The 16,760-nt window shown below is 48.5% G+C and overlaps 1 protein-coding gene across 1 annotated transcript in view; it reads right to left on the reverse strand.

Moving 5' to 3' along the window:
• Positions 1 to 206: 206 nt before the first annotated feature.
• The window catches only part of bahcc1b (BAH domain and coiled-coil containing 1b), a gene marked incomplete at its 5' end in the record, with an annotated part of 46,800 nt that continues 30,246 nt past the window's right edge, over positions 207 to 16,760 (reverse strand). The window contains 17 exons of the mRNA XM_079293979.1: positions 207 to 1,560; positions 2,032 to 2,268; positions 3,140 to 4,593; positions 5,246 to 5,383; positions 5,465 to 5,581; positions 5,701 to 5,809; positions 5,898 to 5,973; positions 6,539 to 6,656; positions 6,884 to 7,106; positions 8,692 to 8,930; positions 9,455 to 9,616; positions 10,666 to 10,833; positions 10,938 to 11,127; positions 11,284 to 11,362; positions 13,857 to 13,961; positions 14,301 to 14,437; positions 15,414 to 15,580. Of these exons, the coding sequence (XP_079150105.1) occupies positions 1,351 to 1,560; positions 2,032 to 2,268; positions 3,140 to 4,593; positions 5,246 to 5,383; positions 5,465 to 5,581; positions 5,701 to 5,809; positions 5,898 to 5,973; positions 6,539 to 6,656; positions 6,884 to 7,106; positions 8,692 to 8,930; positions 9,455 to 9,616; positions 10,666 to 10,833; positions 10,938 to 11,127; positions 11,284 to 11,362; positions 13,857 to 13,961; positions 14,301 to 14,437; positions 15,414 to 15,580 (3,929 nt within the window). The 3' untranslated portion in view covers positions 207 to 1,350. The remainder of the gene's footprint in view (positions 1,561 to 2,031; positions 2,269 to 3,139; positions 4,594 to 5,245; positions 5,384 to 5,464; positions 5,582 to 5,700; positions 5,810 to 5,897; positions 5,974 to 6,538; positions 6,657 to 6,883; positions 7,107 to 8,691; positions 8,931 to 9,454; positions 9,617 to 10,665; positions 10,834 to 10,937; positions 11,128 to 11,283; positions 11,363 to 13,856; positions 13,962 to 14,300; positions 14,438 to 15,413; positions 15,581 to 16,760) is intronic.

Genomic DNA, 16,760 nt, shown 5'->3' on the forward strand with positions numbered 1-16,760 from the left:
CCTTATAAAACGTTTCCCAACCACCCTTTCTACATATTCACCCTTCGCCTTAAGCAGGGCTTACAAGCACAATGTCTTCACATCAGTTGTACAGTTTGACCCCAAACCCAAACCTCCAATCCTGTTCAGTGCATTAAGAGAGAAGCAGACTAACCCGACCTCCTCCCTCTGTCAGACCCCCCCCAACCCACCCACACACCCTAAAAAATCTAAATAAAATAATCTCTGCAAAAGAAAACAAAAAAAACAAACACTATGTATACTATTTACAACATGTTATATTATACATGATGACGCTGTACAAAGCACACACACACACACACACACACACACACACACACACACACACGGCCATCCGCACGCACACCACCATGCACTCACATTTCAAATAAACAATCCTGTACATGTGTCTTCGCACCCGAATACGAGGGTACGAGAGAGAGGTATTGACGTGTATGGCTTGACAGGAGAAGAAATCGTTTCGTGTTTCAGTCGCGGCTGAAAACTGCACGTTTTAGTGGAGGAGATTCATATTCAGAGTGTTACCGACATACCGACGGTGTGTCGTGACGGCCTCCCTGCTCGCTGAGCGTGGGTCGAACACGCGCACGACCACACATACAGTACAAACACACACGCACGCACGTTAAAGCGCTATTTACTTAGAGCTCATTAAAAGCCTAACAGGGTCATCGCAGCCACTCTGCAAACACACACATACATGCACTTACACACAAAGTCCGAACTACAGTGTTTTGTTTTTTTGGTCCTGTTGGGGATCGTCCAATCACGATGTCATCGTCAAACTACCAGTATAAGACCATTGAAACCCTCCAAACCAGTGTGGTTTACAGTAAGTCTCTGCTTACCATTCAGTCTCTCTCCCGCTCTCTGAGTCAGTCTTTGTTTCAGAAAGCCAAGTCTGACACCCTCCCTCCATAGCATATCCAAGCGACTGTACTCCAAAGTGCTCATGTCCTTGGTTCCTGCTTCTTTTGTTGCAGTAATCTTGTCGCAGCGACGAGAAAATTAGTTATTTCAGCCAAAGGGAAGGCTGTAGACTCTCGTTGCGAACAAGAGGCCTCAGTCCACATCTGATAGAGGTTAAATCTGACATGGATCAGACTTTTTCCTCCAGAACAAACCGGGCTCCTATAAGTGCCGGTACTGTCGGGGTTTATCCAGTGGGCGAGCTCCTTCTCTTACCAGGGACGGATCAATACGCAGAGTCAAAACTCTTTGTCTTGGTGTCCCTCTGTCCCCAGCTCCGTTTCTGAAGGACTATCCTGGAAGCAGTCATCTCCAGAGTTCACGTTCAATATTTGGATCTCTCTCCAGCTGGTGGTGGCTCTAGGACACGATGGCCATGCCGTCCGCACTGATCAGCTGGCCCGTGGTCGGTTCGTAGGTCCCCGCCAGGTAGAACAGGTTGTCTGCCGCACTGCCAGGCTTACGATCACGCATCAGGTGGTCATACTCAGCCCTGCTGAGCACCTGGCAGCGATGGGAGATTGTCTGCACGTCATTCTCATCCTCGTGGCTCGACTGATACAGGGCATTCTGGGAAAGAAACGGGAAGAATGGTTGATAAATCAGCAAGAGCATGTAAAAAAATCTAAATGTTGCTTTCAGAAGAAGTGGTCGGAATGTTTTTTTTTGCCACTTTCACTCTGCACTTTACGTTTCTGCAAACTTTCCTTTGTGTTTGCTCAGCCGTGGTGGATGTTGCTGATCATGCTCACTACCAAGGTTTTTTTCCCCATTTATTCCAAACAAACCACTATTGTTCTTGCAAGAAATGCAAAACACATGACTTCCTCTGCAGCAGAGACATTTTTCCGTGGGAAAGACCCACCTTACGCTGAGTATTTAGATCTGCAAATGGTAACAGTTCCATGTGTTCAACCATTCACATCAGATGGGAACAGGGAATGAAAAGCAAAGAGGTAATATACTTATATGAAAATGTCACGGACTGTTACTTTAACCATTCTCATTTTAGAAATTCCGCTTGCACTCCCTGGCCTCTACCTTGCCGTCGCGGTGTCGCTTCCCCAGGCGAGTCTCCTCCGGGTGGTAAAACCACTTGACCCTGACCACCATGCTGGAGCTCCATGACTCCCAGAGGCTCTCCACTCTGCCCACGTAGGGCAGCTGGGGCCGGCCAGGTGACAGGAACACAGCACAGTCCCCGACACGCACCGTCTCCTTGCCCCTCACGATGGCCTTGTAGAAAAGCTTGCGGGCTTTACCCTTCAGACCTCTCCTCTGTCGGCCAAAGAGAGTAAAAAGAACACTCGGTCAATTTATTCAGTGCGGAGGGTTTATTTCACCACCAGCCTCATTTCAGGAATCAATTTATTTCGTTTGTTTAAGCCCAGTCGACCAAAGTGTGGTAAGATTCAATATGTCTCTCAAAGCCACGGCATAGCTAATGCCTAACACCTATCATAACACACTGATGCTATTGAGTTACAGGAGTATGTTTTCTGGCACATCAATCATTCACAACCCGATGAAGGCAATACCACTGAAAGTCATGTAGACATTACGATCACAGCAACCTTAACCTGGGCAGCACACCTATGTTTCTGCCCCGTCCTTTCCCCCGCTGCACATCTCGGTCGACACATGCAGCCGCTGTTTGCGAAGCAAACAACCGGCTGAATGGAAGCCGAGAGCGACGGCGGTCGCTCAGACTGTTTTGTTCCGTCATCTCGGGATCGTGACTAAATAATCGGGATAATAAATTCAGGAGGGTGAGCCTCATAGTGTTGCCAATGTGTACAAAGACACAGAATGAGCACTGCAAAGAGGAGTGATATTTGATCATCGCATTTACTGTGTGTCACCAAAGGTGTGACGCAGCAGAAACCGCCGCAACACTCAGTAACCTACTTCAGCTGCGAGGTGAGGTCGGCTACTGATACCCAGGACAGCAGATTTCAGACCATATAACTAAGATAATAACGTGTGATTATGAAAAATGACTGTCTGATTACATGAGGATTTCAGTGAAATAGGATTTCGTTCGAAAACAAATCACAAAAAAAGAGAGATATTGGAAATATTATAACTCTTCAAAAGCATCTTGGCGGTGGAAAAAGAACATGTCAAAATACAACCCAGCGTGTCCTACCTGTGTGGGGTTGCCGGACCATTTCCAGAGCTGGCGTCCAGGCAGAAGGGGGCTCCCCATATTGGTCAGAGGCTCAGGTGAGGACATCCGTTGCCTCTTAGCTGTTGCTGGGTCCTTGGATGCAGGTTTGGTCTGCTGGCTCACGGGACTGCTCTGCCTCTGATGGTGGCTGCTAGAAATTCCTTCTTTCCTCTTCAGCTGGTTCTTAGCTGTGCCACTGTTACCCGTCATACTTCCTTTTGACATGAACTCCTTCCTGTCGTCTGTCCTGTCAGCCCTCCCCTTTGACCCCGAGACGGCCACGCCGGCTTTGGCCACGTAGCCGTGTGCCGGGGCTGACGCGGAAGGAGAGGAGCCGGAGTTGGTGGGGTCGGGGCTCAGGAGGTCGGAGGTCATGTTCTGCCTGTGCTTGCGTTTGTCCTGCTGGAGCAGCGCGCGGCGCAGCAGCACAGAGGAGGACTCTTCGTCGGAGGAGTAGGAGGAGTCGTTGTCCGACGAGCAGAGGGACGAGGACGAGATGGAGCCGGAGGAGGAAGAGGAGGAGGAAGATGAGGAGAAGCAGGGAGAAAGACGGGAAAGAAAGCGGCCACCGGGGTGGGACGTGTCCGCCGCACTACTTTGAGGTGCGTCAGCATCCTGACCGTCGTCCTCATCGTCCTCATCCAGCTCAGAGTAAGAGCTGGGGCAGTCACTCGGGTAGTCCAGACTGTAATCGCCACCTTGGACTCCAAGACCTGCTGACGGCCGATCCTTTCTCGGAGGGGGGGCGCCCTTTACGGTAGGCTCAGGACGGGTCCCAGCGGCGTCTCTTTCCCCTCCTCCCTTCTTGCCATCCTTCACCATCAGGGTTGGGTGGATGTATCGCAGCGGTGGTCCAGCGGGGGAGACACTCTTGCCTCCCTTTCCTACACTTCCACCGAGTCGCAGCAGGGCCTTGCCGTTCTTTGTTTTCGGGGAGGTTACTCCCTCATGGTCAAGCTTCACCAGGAGCTGTTTCCTGTCGCGTTCGCTCGCCGGCTTCTTGCTTCCGGCTACCGTTGCCATGGAGACAGCAGAGGAGCAAACGGAGGACGAGGAGTCCCGGAGGCCCGTGGAAGCTACCGGGGCAACCGGTCGCCCCGCTCCAGAGCTTCCGCCGCTTCTGAAGGTAGAGTAGCTGTTGGCAATGCTACTGAATGAGTCACCTTCAAAAGGGGAGCCAAAGATGCCTTTGATAGGCACCGGCGGAGCGAGGAGGTGGGAGGTGGGTCGATGAAACAGCCCCAAGTCTCGCTCTCGTATCCTCCTCTGGGTCTTACGAGACGTCCCGTTGAAGAGGAAGAAGTCAACTGGCGGTCTCTTCCTGGGAGCTGACCAGTCCAACAAGGAAGTGTTGCCTTGGGTTAAAGTGTCTGTTTCTGATGTTGGCGTGCTGGCCGTCTTAGGCACAGAGAGGACTTTCTTCGGCCTGCCAACTGAAAAAGGAGACGGCAACAGAGGGGAGTTATAATCAATATGAAGTGACAGAGCAGACTGGGATAATTGTGGAACTAAGAGCTTTGTAGAAACGTAATATCTTTATCTCCTAGATCTCCACCTAGCCAGCTAGCTTTCGACATGTCCATTACTCAAACTACAACAAAGCTGGCAAACCTGTCTCTCCCTGCAGCTTTAATGTCACCTGGAGTAACACATGCAGTATGTTGCTGAACAACACAACACACAATGATGACACCTCGTAAAAGCATGATTAATGTGGTCATACAGAGGTTAATTGATAGGCGGCAAACAAGGAATTTTAATGTACGAGTCTTCTGGTATTCTTCACTCAGTGCTCTCCTGTGACGGAGGCATCTGGTAAGTGGTTGACAGTTGAAACTGTAAATGAGGATTTTACTGGCCTTAAGGCATATGTGCCTGTGAATGCATTTAGTAGTTAGACCAGTACTTCTCAGTCAAAATAAAGAAAAAGAAAAAGCTTCGGCCTTCGGTCTTTCTTTCACATATCAAACTAATGACGTGTTATAGCTGATTCAATTATAATAATTCTTTGAAACCTTTATGTGTTTGTTGGAGATGGACATGGGTTCCTAAACTCAGTGTTGCGTGTGCTCCCTTCTCCCTCACCTGGTCTTTTCTCTTGGGGCCTCCCTGCTGGCTCCTCATTGGCTGGTTTCTCTGTGGGTGTGTCTCTCCTCTCCTGGGTGGAGCTTCGTCTCCCGCGGTGCCCAGATGAGATCAGCAGAGCCGGAGAGGGTTCCGCACCTGACAGAGAAGAGTTGTCAAATGATGGTCATTTATTCTGTGTTCCTGTCTTCCCATCCTTCTTTTTAAAGCCATACTCACAGCAGATTTGGTATCCCGGGGGCAGAAGCCGGATGCTTGCGAGGGAGATCCTACCCCTGTCTCCATCATCAAACTCCACCATCACACTGCCCTCCTTCTCTTCCTCACCTGGGCCTCCTAAAGCACAACACAGAGGACGGCGGACATGAAGTTGCTGGGAACATACCGGTGTGTGTGTGTGTGTGTGTGTGTGTGTGTGTGTGTGCAGAGTGAGGTCGTCGGTGTTTCTCGCTTACCTCGATGGACGTATCCGGGGTAAAGACAGCGAGAGCGCTCGCTCCAGTACGCGCACACTCGCGTGCCTGCAGTCAGGATGGCCTCGCTCTGGGGCCTCACGTCTAACACCTGGAGAAAAAAAATCAACGCAGGTTGAGTTGTAGTCAAAGCTACCCAGCGCTAAACTGTAATAGATGCAATGGAGACTGAAACGCACAGCTTCCTGTAGTAGTTGCTCCAGCGAGTAGATCCGGGGGCGATTCCCTCGTTCTCCTTCGATGACAACACTGAATCTAAGAGGAAACAAAATGTTTAATTCCTCAGGAACCGAAACTTTGTTTTGATTTTTAATTTATAATTGAAGGACAATTTCCACTGTTAGATTTCAAGGTTGTCTTTTTCAAAAAGGGGATTTTGTCATGCATGCTCAGTTTTGTTTTTTTCACTGGCAGCTGTGTTGGCTGCCACTGCTGTGTGTGTTGGCTTTGTAGAAGTCTAGACTTCTTGTTTGTCAAGATTCACACAGTTGTCAGGCATTTAAACGAGAGCTAAGCTAAGTTTTCAACTCTTTTGTAAATCAGGGAAGGCTCTTGTTGCTATATGTCTTTTTAGCACTTAACTCCAGGGTTTCCCCCAAGATATTGTGAAGCGGAGGTGGTTATCCACCCACATTTTGATGCATCGCCTATTGGGACCAATGGCGGAATATACAGCAGTCATATATGGCAGTTGCTGTGTGAAATGAATCGCTCTGCTCTTTCCTTTGGAATGTTAATGTTTTATTTTGCGAGGGGATATGCATTTCTTTAGCCAAATGGTGTGTATCTGTGGTGACACAGCGGGGAAGAAGGGACTCACATGTCAGGCAGGTCCAGAGATTGGACACAGGCGGCATACAGCAGCTCGTCCTCCTTGGAGATCAGGATCTTCAGGCCGTCCACCAACATCTCTTTACTCAGCACACAGTTTGGCAGGGCTGCGGAGGGAGGGCGTGGTAGAAAGATGGATGGATGGGGAAGATAAAGGGTGAGATATGCATAACTTGTGAGTGTGTTGAATACTTGATATGTGAAGTGAAAAGGAGGGATAAAAAGGCAGAGAAAGAGGTGTGTGTGCACATGGGGAAAGGATCCAACGCGCTTTTTAAACCCGCATGCGTGTGTGTACGGTCATTATATACGATGTGTCGCTGTTTATGCCTACCAGGGATTCTGCATGGCATGTTGGGAGGGAGGTGGATCAACTTCATCTCCTCCTCCTCCTCTTCCCCTTCTTCCTCCTCTTCCTCTTCCTCCTCCTCCTCGTCCTCCTCCTCCTCCTCCTCCTCGTCCTCCTCGCCCTCAGAGAAGCTGCTTTCCTCATCCAACTGAAAGCCGTCGTCGGCTGCAAAGCTCTGCAGGAGCCGGCTCACTGCGTGGCCCTTGGCCTGGACGGGAAACAGGATGTGACATCAGTCGGCAGAAAGCAGGATACGGTAACACTTCCTCATATGCCCATATTCATCCACAGCAAACCGGCTCTGCAGGTGAGTGAATCAAGTCGATTCCAGTCTGATGTGGCGGAAGTGGTGAATCCGTCAGTGAAAGGAAACCGCAGGCACCAGCGCCTCTTGTAATGTGATACTTCAATGCAGCCTGCAGGGTTTTCTTTTTCTCACTTAAAACGTCAGAGGTCTCCGTCAGTAATAACTGCTGCACTTGAACAGGTAGAACCAGTGTATTGCTCAAGGACACTTCAGCAGGGTGGACGCCTCCTAGTAAAACAACTTGAACCCTCATTTACATTCTCAGCCTCACACACACACACACACACACATTCACACAAACCAGATACTATCCATCTCCAGACCGGTTTAGGCTAGTCTATCCAAAGATGACTGATGACTGACAGGTTTCTGCTTGTATTCAGGCTTTCTAAAGAAAAGACCATAATGTATAAGGCTCAGAGAAATCGTGTGAGTGAGTGTGTGCGTGTGCGCCCGCACGTGTTGTCTCTAGATTTTCCACAATTAGGAGACCATATATTTTAGTGACAGAAGTTTCGTCACCAGAGGGCATGGGTGATTATTTCTCTTTAGTGCTGGTGGTGTGTGTGTGTGTGTGTGTGTGCAGGCATGCATGGGTGTGTGTAGGGTTACGGGCAATCATTATCTTTATATCTCACTGTTATGTGTTTTTGGACATTCCCTCACAATGAGTCAAAGAGTGAAGCAACCCCGGGGCGTCTCTCATTAAAATTAATGTGGGTGTCTTGCCAACGGCTGCCTTCTCGAATACAACGGGCCAGTGGTGCGTTAGCAGAGCATGCAGGCACGCAAACGCACACCTACAACAATAGCAAATTGCATATTTGACAAAATGACTGATTTACAGATGATGCTAAGCAGGGATTTCTGTCAGCTGTAATCTACAGGATTTAAAAGATGTCCTTCCAGGGTGCGGCTTGCTTTTCTGAGAATTCCTCCTTGTTTCTCTTGCTTTCTCAGGCCAAAAGGGAGGGAACTTCTCCGAGTCATCTTTCTTCCTTGACTCACATTTACCCATAACTAAGTCCAAGAGTAATGTGATTACAATCCTCACAACTCTGTGACACCAGTCATTTATTGTGATTCTCATTGTATGACCTCATAAAATGTTCAAGTTTAGTATTTTATTGTGCATGTTTTTACGACCTAAAAGTGCAAATTTCCTGGAGCGTAGGAGCAAACGGTCAACACGTATCATGTACAGGAAGTTGTACAACGTTGTAAATAGTTCAACACGTCATCGAGGGGTACAGAAACACAATAATTCCAAACTGTCTTGTTCCCCTGATCATTTCCACAGAAGTGTACAGATGAAGCAGCTGAGGAGGGAAATGCAAGAGGCCAGTTTTGAGGGTGTAAATGCGAGAGAGTCATAAATCCCTGCTGTCAGGGAGTAATCTACTTGTTGAATAGCTGTCACTGGCAAAAGTAACATACTGCTGTCACACTGTAAGGTCAAAAGTCACCGCCCAACACCGGTCCTCACCAGAATTCCCTGTCCCGATGATCTCTTCCTCGTGGCTTCCTTGCTGGCCCTGCTTACTTCTGTCACAGAGCCATGGTTCCCCTGGCCGTCCCCAAAGCTGCAGCCCACTGACGACACACCCCAGCTGGACAGAGACGCTCTTTTGGTCCCTAGGTGGACTGGATGTCCCCTTTCTGTGTTGGCGAGGCTCTGCCTTCTGGGCACTCTCCTCTGATCTGCGCGGGGCACGCTCCTCATGCCTGAGGGTGGAAGTGACATCATGGAAATTAGAGCTGGCAGATACATTGCCAATATCTGATATTACATTATAAACAGTCAGGAATCTTGTTTAATATGAGGTTAGTTAATGTAGGTTTTCTTGGTCTTGGAGGCCGCATATCTGACACAACGTATTACATACATGTTAGATTGTTCGACGTGATTTAATGAAGAAAGGCTTGCTTGGCCATCCTATCAACATCACTAATATGAGAATGTTTCTTCCTCGCTCGAATTTAGATTAGAGATGATAAGAGAATGGAAGCACAAACCATCCATAATAAATAGTTAACACTGTTACTGGTTGGCGAAACCTGAAGTCAACCTTGTTTTTAGCTGAACTGAAATACATTTCCAAGTGTATCCTTTTCAAAACTTCAACGAATGTAAATTTCTCTAAAACCTAGGAAATCGTGTTCATTTCAAGTGAAACACTGAAAGTCACAAAGTCACAGGGTGACAGCAGAATGTATAAAGGTCTCATCGGGAGGCCCTGGTCTCTTACTCCTGGCTTCCTGGTTTGCTTGCAGCATGGAGGACTGCGATGGAAAAGGCACAATCCCGCCAGGGTTTGCAGGAGCTTCTTTAGAGGACGAGCTAATCTCGATGTCACCGGCTCCATCTTCGCTGGCGTAGCTGCCGTCGTCGTCCTCCTCCTCCTCCTCCTCTGTGGAATCGCAACATCAATATGATCAGTCGGAAAGGCTTCAAGTGATCTGCATGTAAACACTCTAAACTAAAGCCCGGGACTCACTTGATGAGAAGTATTGACAGCAAGCTTTCAATATTCCTCGAGCATCCACGCGTCACAAGCTTGCGGCTAAACTTACGTGGTCGTAAATACAAAAAGTTAGATGAGCAAACGGAGAAAAGTGGCAGTTGATTGACTTTTCTCTGAGGGCGCTTTTAAGGTGGGGCATTTGATCACATTAACTGCAAGCTGCACAATAACTAACTGCAGGGACGGGACGCAAACGCTGACACCATGCACCATGTTGACTGTTATTGGCAGCTGTGTGCCGCTGACTGCGGGGGGGGCGGGGGGGGGGTTGTGTCGGGTGTCAACACATCTCTGACACACTTGTCACTTACACGGCGCGCTCGTCAACACTTTGCTTCGGTCACACACAAACACTGACACACACACACACACACACACCCAACCACTACTTGATATCAAGGCCACGAGGCGAATCGGATTGTAGATTTCCTGAAGTTCTGTTCGTTTCAGATCGGACCGTGCCTCTCCTGTGAGGCATTCATTTAAAAGTCGGGAGGAATGTGATTGTTTGGCGAGGCGAAGAAGAGAGGGGAAGACCGGGGTGTGAGATTCTGAACAGGGCCAGAGTGGGCTCACGTTACCGCGTGGCGTTGAGGGCAGCGGTGGCTGTGTTGCATGCCTGTGGCAAGCCGTTAACGCTTTTAACGGCGTGACAGATGAGCTGGGAAGCGAGAGGAGGGCCCCCTGATGATGGCAGACATCTCACTTCCCAGGCGCTTCGTGTGCGCGCGCACATACACACACACACACACACACACACACAAACACAGTGATGCACTCTCAATGCGAAATCACACAATGTCTGCTTGATGTTCTGTGAGCCATCAGCCAAATCAGCGCTGCTTGACTCACATGTGTAATAGCCTGTGAACTGGCTGGCTGGCTGGAGGACACACCAGACGACGTACTTGTGTGTGACCTGTATTATCACTCACCGCCCTCTGAGCTCTCGCTGTCACTCCTCTCTTCCCTAACGTCCTGTTTCTCTGAGGTGCGACCGATCTGGTGGTGAGCTCTGTGTGTGTTGACGGCCATCAGCTCTTTGGGCTTTCGACCCCTCTTCCTCTTCGCAGTCTGACTAGTTGCCCAGTCCAGCTGCAGGTCTGATGGACCAACAGCAAGAGAGGGAGTTAAGCCTTAGGGGGCTACTTAATGGACGACAAGTGTCTGTACCGGTATATACCGTTTGTGCTCCCTCTGTACTCACCTTTTCTTCCTTGTCTGCGGTGACTGTTGGAGGCGCCTTCCTCACCAGGGGCCCCTCTGCAGTGCAGGATGTCTGCCGACGACGGTGCACCTCGCTGGGCCACAGCCTTCTGCTTCAGCTGGGTCACCCGCCTGGCCAGCCTGGAGCTCAGGGCGCCGGGCCGGCCTCTGTGCTTACAGCGAACTTTCATCTGGAGACGGGGCGCGGAACAGCTAATTAGTGACTCTTTTCTTTTTCGCTAATTGGCATATCCAGGAAAAAATATAAATAAATTAAAAAACATAAACAGTAGTGTTTGTCAGAGTGTGTGGATGAACCGGGACAGACCGCAGGGAGAGAGACCGACCTGTGCAGTGCTGAGGCTGTTGAAGCCGTGATTGGACAGTTTCTTCCTGGCTTTTTCCTCCAGTAAATTCAGCCCCGCTCTGGAAAACACAAGACCACAGCAGAGACTTGAATGACAATTTATCATACGAAAAACAGATTACAGAATCAAACTGATTGCACGTTTCTTCCCTTTCCAGGATGATTTTCTTTGCATCTCTACTCTCCTCTTTCTAGTTTCGCCTCCCTCTCTGCCGGGTTCATTCATTGTCTCAGTCTCTCCCCACTCTTCCTCACTGTCTCATCATTTTTGATGAGGTAAGAGGCGGCCTCTGCCGACCGTCTGCACAGTTTAACGGCAAACACAGAAATATTCAGCGGCCGTGCGAATATGAAACTCCGCTGAATCACCGCATGAAAGGATCAGACTGATCTGGTGTGTAGGAGAGTGGAGAAGAGACAGAGGGAGAGACAGAGGGAGGAGGAGAATAGTTGAGGGGGAAGGGAAAGAGACGGAGAAAGAGATGAAGCAGTCTCGGGGGAGTCTGTCCGTTGACCGGAGCTTCGGGGCTCGATCGATAAACACTAACCTCTATTGAACACTACTCCTCCCTTCCTCCCTCTCCCTCTCTCTCTCTCCGTCATTCCTTCATTGTATGCATGCTCTCTCATACCACAGGCAGCCAGCACACACACACACACACACACAGCAGCGCACACACTCTGTTAACAGCTGGTGTCTGAGGCAGGTGAATCCTATTTTCCCACAGAGGGAAGGTTTGGCTCTCAGCATCTCCGCTCCCAGGAGAGGAGAGAGGAGAGAGGAGAGGAAGGAGAGGAGAGGCGAGGAAGAAGAAAGGAAAGGAAAAGAAAAGATTGATCTAAAGAAATTGTGTACGAATATTTTAAAGATCTGTCCATCCATCCATCAAAACCAAATGTGTCTGTTGCAACCCTCCCGTGCCTGATAGTTCACCTCTGACCCCTCTGAGCTTCTAAGCCACAACGTTCACCTCATGTCACGTCCTCACCAATGGTACGATTAGTGTGCGTGCACATTCTGTATACTAGAGTAAATGGCCAAAGTATGTGCGGTTTGGATTGGGGCCCATTGTGTGCACAGGTACATAAATGCATCATTTTCCAAATTTAGTTGTTGAAGAACTTGACTGGCTTGCACAGAGCCCTGATCCCGACTCAATCCAACACCTTTGGGACGAATGGGAGTGCCGCCTGTCAGTCGGGCCTCGAGGCGTCAGCATGCTTCAAATGCAGTGCTTTCCGGATCACCGAGCAGCGGCTGAGACCAACTCCCCCGACACTTTTCCGATGATGCAACCAGAGAGCTGCAGCCGACAATTTTTGTAACTTTCCGAAACTGAAAATACAACAATCACGGCCGCTTTGCACCACGACTTGCCAGATGAGCAGAGGAGAGGAAGTAAGCACGGTTTAAAGTACTGCCATCTCTTTTTGTGTGCACAGTCTCTCCTTTAATGCCTCCAAGCGTGGACGTTGTATTTGATCGAGTATCACGTCTTGGCCCACAAGGAATGGAGGCTGTTATAGCACTGTGTTAAGGCCCAAACAATCGCTGTTCAACAATCAACAACAACAACAAAAGATGCTCATATGTTCATATAGTTTTGGCGAAATAGTGTACATGTGTGCGTATCAAGACGGATCGTCTGCTGAGTTTGGAAACGTGACTATGCCTCTCTATCCCTCAGCCTCTCGCTGTTTCATTTCAAACTACAACTCTCTCGAGAAGATGAAAGTGTAAACAAATGATCCACCGCTTGTGAATGACAAGAGAAATACGGCTCAGGCACGTAGCGACCAGCGCTACTAATTAAACAAGTTGTGTGTGTGTGTGTGTGTGTTGCACAAGCATGTATGACTGAAGCCTTTCATTGTCATTTTCATTAGCGCTTCCCAATCATGGTTACCGTGACAAACCCTGAGTTTCTCCAATCATCCTGTCAAGGCGAGGGGTGCACATGCTAACAGAGGTGGGGCAGCATGAGGAAACACATTTATCTCTATGAGTGTTGAACACTGGCTGTGTGTGAGTGTGGGTTTCCAGCATGAACGTGTGCATGTCGAAGGTGTTAAATAATGTGTGGCTGTGTGATGCGGCGGGCGGGGGGGTGTTGTTGAGTCGTTTATCACTGTGATAACTGTACATCAGGACTTTGTCCAGCTGCATTAATATGTGCTCGAGGTTCACTGGGAATCAGGACATAATCAATGCAAGTGATAAATATGATTAAAAGTGATTAATGATGATTAATGACGGTCTCATCGACATTACCTTCTCTCATTTAAAAAAAAGATAATCACACCTAGTTTATACAGCTCCCATCACATAACCCATATGTGTGTGTGTGCGTGTTTGTGCTGGTGTGCGAGCTGCTCCTTCCAGTGCCCAATCAAGCAAATCATCAGCTACAGAGTATTTGAATCAATTCAGCTGAAGAAGAACTTCTTGAAAATCAAGCGTGCCTTTCAGTAAGAACACAAACAGAAATCAGGATGAATGAGCTGGGCTTGCCAATCACACTGATTATACGGACGCAGTATCAGAGGACTGACCTGAATCTTTTGGAGCTCTCGGCAGCAGCCGGGCCGGCGGTGGACTTGCGCTTGCGGGGGCGGCCGGGCCCCCGGCGGGCAGGGCTTCGAGACGTCTCCTCTTTCCTGCAGAGAGGAAGATAGGGAGGAGGAGGGGGGGGAGAGAGAGAGAGAGAGAGAGAGAGAGAGAGAGAGAGAGAGAGAGAGAGAGAGAGAGAGAGAGAGAGAGAGAGAGAGATCAAAGATTCAGTCCGGACAGCAGGAGAAATCAGGAGGAAACTTGTATTGGCTGCAGGTCAAACTGCATTAGGTATGAGCAGGCAGCAAGTCCCGATAAATCAGGAGGATGCAGCATGATAGCAGAATTGTGAATGTTGGAATGCACGACTCAATTTAGACAAAAAAGAAGTGTATGTGTGTGTGTGTGTGTGTGTGTGTGTGTGCATGTGTGTTGTCTTTGCTCACTGGTGGTCGTGTTTCCTCTGTAGCTTGGCCAGTTCTCTCTGTTTCTCTTTGTATCGGCGCTGTAGCTCAGCCAGCTGGACACGCATGGCCAGCTCATCCCCTCCCATCGTCTCCATGGAGCCCTTCACTGGGCACACCTGACACACACACACACACACACACACACACACACAAAGCAGGGGAATTTCAATGCTGAACACACACTGAGTTCAACAGTCTTTGGATATGTGAGGAAGCCCGCTTGTGTTTGGGCAGCTTTGTGATTGATTGGATTTTCCTGTAACCAGCACTTTGGACACTGCAGCAATTTATGTATGCCGGACATTTATGCTTAAAGGCAAGGATTTCTGGGAGATCGACCTGGTGCTGCGTGTAAAACTATTGCACACATGATGATGGATAAGAAGCAATAAACAAGAAGAAACAGGGACTTAACCTTTTACTGATTTTAAGGTTTTTAGAAATTGCTCTCTGATGGATTGCAGAATCATTTATATGTAAAAGGTACATTTTAAATTCCAAAAATCAAATAACACAAAATATATCTATCATATTTGTTGTAGCCAGCTTCATTTCTGGGACTATTTAAAGAAGAGTGAAACATAATGATGCACCCGTGTTCATAGACTGACATCGATTTCACTTAGAATTGAATCATAAAAAATATTTCTGGCTAGTTAAAATCCCATTTTGTCAAAATGTCTACTTACCAACAGCAAGATTCAACCACACAAAAAACAAGATTATTTCTCATGTCACTTAAAAGCTGCAACGGGTATTTCATTACTGCTGAGGTACTATTTGTCTGCTATTTGTCTGACTCCATTATTACTCAACACTCTTAAACGTACACTACAGAGTTTGCATGGTTGATTTTGCAGGATGCAGGATGAAGTGCTTTGAACGCTTGTTCAGTTGCTTTGAATAAAAGCATTGAGATAAAACAAAAAAAAAGACAACCTACTTCCAGTATCATCTTTGGGTTTCAGCAGTTTAGTAAAAAAACAAACAAATGAGGTGTGATTCCATTGTTCAACACTTCCCCACATTTTCAGCATGAATGATTTGTGTTAACATGCATAAACACAAAGTATGCATTCGGTAAAGCCTCACCGGCTCGTGGCGAGGAGTCCAGCTGCACTTCCTGCGCAGGTTGAGCCTCTTCCTGATTGGACACTGCTGGTCCGCCCCCAAACCCACAACCCCTCCCCCCATCTCCAGGGCACGGGCGGCCGCCAGCGTCGCCAGACTGTGGAGGTCAAAGGTCAGCATGTCCTCACCTGCACGGAGACGGATTGTTTCGCTTGAGATTGGTACATCACGCAGCAGCTGACACAGCGTTATAAAACATGCTGTGCGCTGAGCGGATTTATTTCTGGAACGATGAAACCGTGCCTTGAAAAGTGGTGATATTTATGATATTAGCTGTGTAGTTTATTTGATGTATACTAGTGTTCCTGCTTCATCATACACACAGACAACAAACACAAACACACACACAAACAAACACACACACACACACACACACACACACACACACACACACACACACACACACACACACAAGGGGGAGCGGTAGAAAACGATCTCTACATCTGTCACTGTCATTAACTCTGTCATTGTCACAGCACCAGCAGATGAAACAGAATATTCATGAGACGGTCCACACACACACCTATGCAAAAGAGACACACTCATTCTGATCACACACATGCACCTACAACATTTTCGCTGAGCTGCGCAGACATGGGCAAACTGCACGAGTGTGTGAGGGAGGATTAGAGAGAAGGAGAACGACGGGCAGCGAGGAGGAGAAGGAGGAGGAGGAGGAGTGCAACGCAGTGAGAAGAAGGGAGGGGATGGGGAATAAAGGGGAGGAGAAGCAATAAGAGGCAAAGTGTTTATTGAGCTATCTATTTATTCTCCTACATCTCCTCATTATGGACATGGACAGAATCCAATTTCCCCTTCGAGGAGAGGAGAGGACAGGAGAGGAGAGGAGAGGAGAGGAGAGGACAGGAGAGGAGAGGAGAGGACAGGAGAGGACAGGAGAGGAGAGGACAGGAGAGGAGAGGAGAGGAGAGGAGAGGAGAGGACAGGAGAGGAGAGGAGAGGACAGGAGAGGAGAGGAGAGGAGAGGACAGGAGAGGAGAGGAGAGGAGAGGAGAGGACAGGAGAGGAGAGGACAGGACAGGAGAGGAGAGGAGAGGAGAGGACAGGAGAGGAGAGGTTTTTCTGGATCACTCTCAGTCTGTACACTAGAGCAGCAAGACCTATCCACTGACATCTGATGTTATTAAAAACCTGTGTGTGTGTGTGTGTGTGTGTGTGTGAGGGAGATGGAGACAGAAATGCGGTAAACAGAGGAGGAAGAAGAAGGCAGAAAGGAAGGATGGAGTCTTCTGTGAAGCTGGATTTTTGAAAAACGAGAGTGCGAATGGTGGAACAAACAGACGTGAG

Source organism: Melanostigma gelatinosum (assembly GCF_949748355.1).
Source record: "Melanostigma gelatinosum genome assembly, chromosome: 21".
Classification (NCBI taxonomy): Eukaryota; Metazoa; Chordata; class Actinopteri; order Perciformes; family Zoarcidae; genus Melanostigma; species Melanostigma gelatinosum.